Consider the following 6888-nt stretch of genomic DNA (forward strand, 5'->3'; position numbering starts at 1 on the left):
AGGAAAAAAAAAAAAAAAAAAAAAAAAAAATTTAAGCTAACTCCAAACATAAGTTTGAAAAAAATTGTGCACACACACTTAAGTAAAAAAAATATTTTTTTAACTTAAGTTTGGAGTTATATTGTATCATACATGAAACTTCTCACACAGATGCCAATTAGGAAGTCCAAAGAGAATACTATTATGAAATACCTCTAATTATTTGAAAGTAAGTCAGATCAACCATAAGGCTTTTATAACTTTCCTCTGTAAGGCAAGTTTTTAAAAGGAGCATAAAAGAAAAGTGTCAAGCTCTACTGATGGATCTGCCCCTGTTTATTTGCAACTAAACTTATTTATTCTGAGGGCTTTTACCAAGACCAGTGCTACAGGAAAAAGGAGTGGAAGAAAAAGTCAGCCCGAGAGAACTCAGTTCTGTGCCCAAGATCTGTGCTCTAACAGTACTGCTTCAGTGTTGAGTCGAACAATGGCAACAAGGTCTTGCAGTCCTGCAAATACTATGCCCAAGTTACTATATACAGACATAGATGTTGTAAAGGGCAGTGACACTAGTATCAAGCAATCTATCAGTGAAAAATCCTGTGCACTACAGAAGCATTGCAACTTAAAATAATTGCATGTTAAATGCTTTTTTGTAGAGGAAGAACAAATACTGACAATTAACTCCAGTTACCTGAGCTGCAAACCAGACTCTCTCTCTCTCTCTCTCTCTCTGTAGTCTAAATATTGATACAATTAAGAGTTATATTGACTCCTGTTTTCTTTAAATCTTGCCCACAAAAAGAACATTTTCCATTAATATCAGTTATATGGCAAACTAAAGTTTGCATTATTCGAAAAACAATCACTTGGAACCAAGGGAAGTTTGACGGTTGCTTTAAAAATAAAAATTGCAAGTAAATTGAGCTTGAACTTCTCAAAAACAATGGTTCTAGGAACAAAGATATGCTTGAAGATTTTGAATCCCTGCTTTTAATAAAAAATGAAATGAACTATACCCATATAGTCAACAGCAATGTCTCCATAATTACTATCACCTTGGAAGTCATTTCAACTAGCATTTAACACTGGGCCTGCCACGAACTTTGATGTATGAAAATAAATTACAACACATATACAAACCTTGTAATTCTTTTACAGTAAGGGCTTCGTGGTCCTGCAGAGCTAAAAGAATATCGTCGTCTCACCGGGGATGGGGAGGATGGATAAAATAGCTTGGGCTTTCTTTGATGCCTGGGCTCTATTGAAAGAATGCATATTTTATTTGTGATAAATACAAAGATCTAGTAGAACTATCTGAGCAAATGGCACAAAGAGCAAAAAATGTAAGTGAACTGGTGTCACACCCTGCTTCTATCTGTTTAAGTATTATGCCACACAGGAGAGAGTTAACTAGGATTAAGTTTCTTTTGTCAGCATATCCTGTTTGTTTAGATTTGCTTTTCAAAAGCAGTTCATTTATGATGTTTCTTAAAAGAAGCCTGTACTACTGAACCGCAGTTGGCACACTGATTTTGCTACTATTATTTCAAGAACATTTATTGTCAATGAAGATCTTAAAAAGCAATAGCAGATATGTAAAAAATTAATGTATTAGTAGCTTTCAAAATACAGTAAAAAAAACTGTGATGCAAATTTTAACTCTTCAGTTACTGACATATGTACGGGTTGAATTATGCACCTACAGCAAGGCTTTGTTATCTGGCACTCGTGAGGAATGGGGGTACTGGATAACCAAATATGCCAGTTACCCGAGAGGCCCGAACAAGTGTCTTTGCCTGTTTGGGCCGTCACTCCTCCTGGTGCACCACCACCCCTCCCTGGTGTCACCGTGCCGGGGAGAGGGGCCCTGCACAGTCTGCTTTCCCGCGATCTTGTGGGCTTGGCAGCACAGGCAGCTTTGCCCCATGTCACGGCGGCTCAGTGAAACCCATGGTGGGCACTTCCAGTTTCACTTTTGCCATGTTGACTAGCATGCTGGTTAATGGAACATGCCCATTTCTAAGGTGCCAGATAACGTGGCTTTTACTGTATGTTTGTAGAATCACACCATGTCAACATGGTATTTTAAAATACAGTAGTTAAATTTATTTTGGACAGATAAGTGCATCAATAATTAAAGCAGGCAGAGTAAAGTAACGAGCCCACCGAGTGGCAAGACAGTGGAGAATAAGTAAAGTTAGAGACTTCTGAAGTAAGAAAGGAAAAGATAAGAAAGAGATTGTTTATTTCAAGAAATGACAGTGCCCATGGCCAACCACAGACAAGGGGGGAAAAAGAATTAAAAATCAGACATGCAACTTACTTTCCATTGGGGCTTGATAACGTACAACTGTTTTCCTTTGTCTCAGGTCATAGCGCTTCTGATTATCTTCTCCATCATCATCTTCTTGGTCTTCACCTTCTTCTGATGACTCTACAAATGATAAAAGACCTACTCTTAGTTTAATGAGAAAAAGAGCCCTAAGTCATTGTATTATTACATATACTATGAACAACACCAACTTGATTTCACAGAAAGTTTTGAATAAGCTTAGCTTACAAATGACAGAAATTCTCTGTATTTAAAACATGCAAAGGATTAAAATCAGTTATGATATGACTGGGACCCAGGAGTTAGAATGAGTTGCACTAAATTCATAGCTCACTGTTGTATTCACTACAGCACAGAGCTGGAAAACTGCAGAACCCAAAGAACAACTTACAAGGGAGATATCCCTGGAAAGGAAATCAGTGGAGAGGGATGTTCAAAGATGCACTGGGTAAAATCATGGCTTCACTGAAGTCAGTGGCAAAAACATCACTGGCTTCAAAAGGCCAGCGTTTTACCCACTGCTATTTGTTTTAAGTGACATGTTATTACTTAAAAAAAAAAAAAAAAATTACTTCTGCTAATTCTAAGATAATTAAGAAAAAAGAAATGTAGTTATTATTGCTACATAGTATAGGACTAGGAGTCTGGAAGTCTGAATTCTATGCCTAAGTCTGCCATAGACTACATTTGTGACAACAAAAACACCACACAATTTGCAACTCTATGCCATAAAGCATGGGTGCTGAACCTTAGGCCCATGGGCCAAATCCAGCCTGCACAGCCATGGCATCTGGCCCATGAGGATCCCCACAGGTCAGAAAAATTTGGCAGTGGGGGAGTGGTAGAAGCTCCACACTGCTGGATCCAAACCGGTCTGGGCCATTGCCACACAGCAGGATCAGGGTCAGCCTCCTCCCCTCCCCATGTGTGGATTAGGCTAGTCTGCTACCCATCCCCCCTCAACCTCTGAATCTGGATTGGGGTCAGGCTACTCTGCCCCACACGTCCAGATAGGCACTAGGCCACTCCCCAACCCAGCGGATGAATCAGGGTTGGGCTGCACACCTCCCCACAGACAGGTCACCCTGCTGCAACAGTCCTGCATACCAAATTAAGCCCACTGGCCAGATATGGGCCACAGACTAACCTGGCACTGCCCATCCAACCTGCAGTGCAAAAAAGGTTGGATAACACTGCCATAGAGAAGAGGGAGATATCTACTAAGCATCTACTTTTTAGACACAATGATCAGTATCCAGAATGGTAAAATACAGACCACATTATACAGGAAACCGACAGACCAACACACATATCTGCACAGAACCAGCAATCACCCTAAACACACCAAGAAAGCTGTAATATACAACCAAGCCCTCAGATACCACCGAATTTGCACTGAGAACACCTAGGATTGTCGCCATGCTAATTTTAAAAACGGCTCATTCAACAAGAACACTCCTCCAGAGAGAGAGAGAGAGAGAGAGAATGCACCACACGAAGAATTGCTGCAGTACAAAAGAAACCCCTCCACAAAATCGCACACCACTGGTTATGACATATCACCCCTGCCTTGAACCCATACAGGAAATCCTCAAACAATTGCAACCCGTACTAGAAGGAGACCCTATTCTTAAACAGATCTTCCCAGAACCACCCATCCTAGCCTTCAAACAAGCACTGAACCTTGCTAATCTCAGAAGCAAAACTTCCTACAGCCCAGAACACACCAAATGGATGCAGACCATGCCATGACAAGAAATGCAAAACCTGCCAACACATCACCTCCACCCCCACAATTACTATAGCCTACAACAGAGCCATCAGCATTCTTGGATCTTACAGTTGCACCTCCAGAAACGTTATACATCTCATCCAATGTACCAAATGCCCTGATGGAAAATACATAGGAGGGACCAAACAACAATTGCGCACCAGAATGAATGCACGCTGGAAATTTATCAAGGACAAGAATATCCAATTACCTGTGGGGGAACATTTCTCACAAGAAAAAAAAACAAAACAAAACAAAACAAAACCCACTCTCTCTCCAATCTCTCAGTTCTAATCCTCAAAGGGAACTTACAAAACACTTTTCACAGATGAACCTATGAACTTCACTTCATCAACCTCCTGGATACAAAAAATCATGGACTAAATACAGACATTGGCTTTATGACACATTATAACCTGCCTGACTCCCCAGGTACCTCTCCACTATTTACCTGCTACATTCATCCCCCTTCTCTCCCAACCCTGCTCCCCAGCCTGTCTCTCACTCAATTTACATCTTCACTGACTGCCCACTTACATGCATAACAGCCCAGCCTCTGGCTTCTTTACTATTCATTCCATCCAGGAAGAGCACACACCAACTGCAGATGCTTCCTCAGTCTGATGAAGGATTTTTAAACCTGAAAGCTTGCTAAGAAATTTTTTTCCCCCCAACTATTTAAATTTGTCCAATAAAAGATATCAGATTCACCCAAAGAACCTTGTCTGCCTATTATTCTTATTGTACTTGATTAAAACAAATTTCCATCACCACATTAAAAATATTCTCCTAACAAAGGACTTGAACCGACAGATAAAAGTTACATACATTACCAACCATAAGAAATCTACCCACCCACTAACCGGTTAGTTTTCCCCACTTCCCTTGGGAAACACTGATATTTTTCACAGGATCCTGCAGATTCTACAATTCATGCGTTCCTTCCCATTCAGAGCTCTCTCTCTAAAAAATTCTCATAATCTCAATTACTCCATTTGTGAAGAGAAGACAGAAGGAATCTCAGGCCACCAAATGAACCCAGAACATTACTGCAAAGAGTATCCTAGCTTGTCACTTTGACCAAGTCTCTTCTCTCTGTTTCTCTCCACTAGCACCTTCTCTTCCTCACATCAAACCTAAGGTATTCTTCTTCAAAGCTGTACATGACCTGCCCGCAGTTTTCCTGTCATCTCTCACTTGGTATCATGATACCAAGTCCTGCCTCTGTACCAAGTCTCCAACAGCCATATGTTCCAAACACTCCAAACACTGTTTGCCAAGAGTCTTACCACACACAGATGCACTCTGCTTAGCTCTGATTTAGAAAATTCCACTTCTTAGGCTAATAAAATACTGTCTGCATTATTTTCCCCATCCCATTTTCATTTGTCATCTCTTTTTTTTATACTCTTCAGAGCAAAGACTCTTGTCCGGTTTTTTGCAAACAGCCTATTACAATAGGAACTGCAGTTATGGGCCAAGATCCATGCAACAGGGTAAGAAACAACAGTACATGAATGTTTTTTTTCTGTACTGCAGATCACTTCAAACACTGTATGTTTTCATTAAAGCACAGTAAAGAAACTTAAGACAAAACACTGACCTGCGCTGCCATCTTGGTTATCAGTCGTTTCTTCATCAGTTCTTTGAATCTCCCTTTTTTGCTTTCCTCGAGAGTACATATCAAGGTTTTCCTAAGTATGAAAAATATTGGGGGGCGGGGGGCAGAAATCAGTAACAGTTCTGGGGAAAAAAAAGTTAAGCGTGTATGTACTCCTCTGCAATGGATGGATGCCTTAGATACAGCAATTATGTGGAGTCGGATCAGATCAGATCAGATCTTTAAATTAATGGCTGCCAGGTACATGGCTTTGAATTTGCCAGGTGTGGGGAGCCAAACGACTCCCCCCAGCCCAGCACCTGCAGAAGCAGATGCCCAGCAGCCTCACTGTGTCCTATATTATACCATTGTAACATTATGTTTTAAGAGAAAAAAATTGATTTGGATCTTGTTGCAAAAAGCATACTGGGCCATATTAATAGAAGTGATTGTTTCACTCTATTAGCACTTTAGCACTAGTGAGGTCTGACTCGGAGAATGGTGTCCAGTTTTGAACCCCACACTTCAAGAAAGATAGGGACAGATTGGAAAGAGTCCAGAAGGGAGTAACAAAAATGATCAGAAACTTGCAAAACATGATTTAATGAGGAAAGGCTGAAAGACCTCAAATTATTTAGTCTGAAAAAGACTGTGTGGGGATTGGCTAAGTCTTCAGATGCTGAAAGGGTCATTAAGAAATCAATGTAGACAGACTATTCTCTGTGACAATAGAGAAGAATGCAAGCGGACTAAAATTAAATGAGTTGGCAGCCTGAAAGATGCATATCTGAAAATATATTTTAGATATGCATCTACAATAATAGAATGAATAGATATTTACCTCTTCTGCATCATTAAACACTCCAAGATCTTCCAGGTCCATCATTCTGCGTCTACGCATCTTCTTCATGTCATCCATTTTTTGCAAGACTGCTTCTGCAGTGCTGATATAAAGATTGTGACATGCAAGTAAGAATATCATCAGTGAACATTTAAAATACCTGAAACAACTATTATCAGGAAAGTACAAACTGGTGTGCTTAAAATTACAGTCAAAATATTAGCTAGTTATTTAAAGAAAGAAGGTTAAAATAATTTTTAGTGTTATACTTGCCCTTTAATCTCCCTAACAAGTTATATGCATTTGCAATTATAGTTTACTTAAAAAGAAAAACAAAAATCCTCTCATCGCTGTGTAAAAAA

At 39.8% G+C, this 6888-nt stretch overlaps 1 protein-coding gene across 1 annotated transcript in view; it reads right to left on the reverse strand.

Moving 5' to 3' along the window:
* Positions 1-6888, reverse strand: part of ATAD2 (ATPase family, AAA domain containing 2) — a 63120-nt gene that overhangs the window by 47000 nt on the left and 9232 nt on the right. The window contains exons 5-8 of the mRNA XM_019528123.1: positions 6527-6629; positions 5689-5779; positions 2306-2416; positions 1123-1240 (exon numbers count right to left, since the gene is read on the reverse strand). Coding sequence (XP_019383668.1) covers positions 1123-1240; positions 2306-2416; positions 5689-5779; positions 6527-6629 — 423 coding nt within the window. The remainder of the gene's footprint in view (positions 1-1122; positions 1241-2305; positions 2417-5688; positions 5780-6526; positions 6630-6888) is intronic.

The sequence above is a fragment of the Gavialis gangeticus genome, unplaced genomic scaffold (assembly GCF_001723915.1).
Source record: "Gavialis gangeticus isolate Ggan-Ray unplaced genomic scaffold, GavGan_comp1, whole genome shotgun sequence".
NCBI lineage: Eukaryota > Metazoa > Chordata > Crocodylia > Gavialidae > Gavialis > Gavialis gangeticus.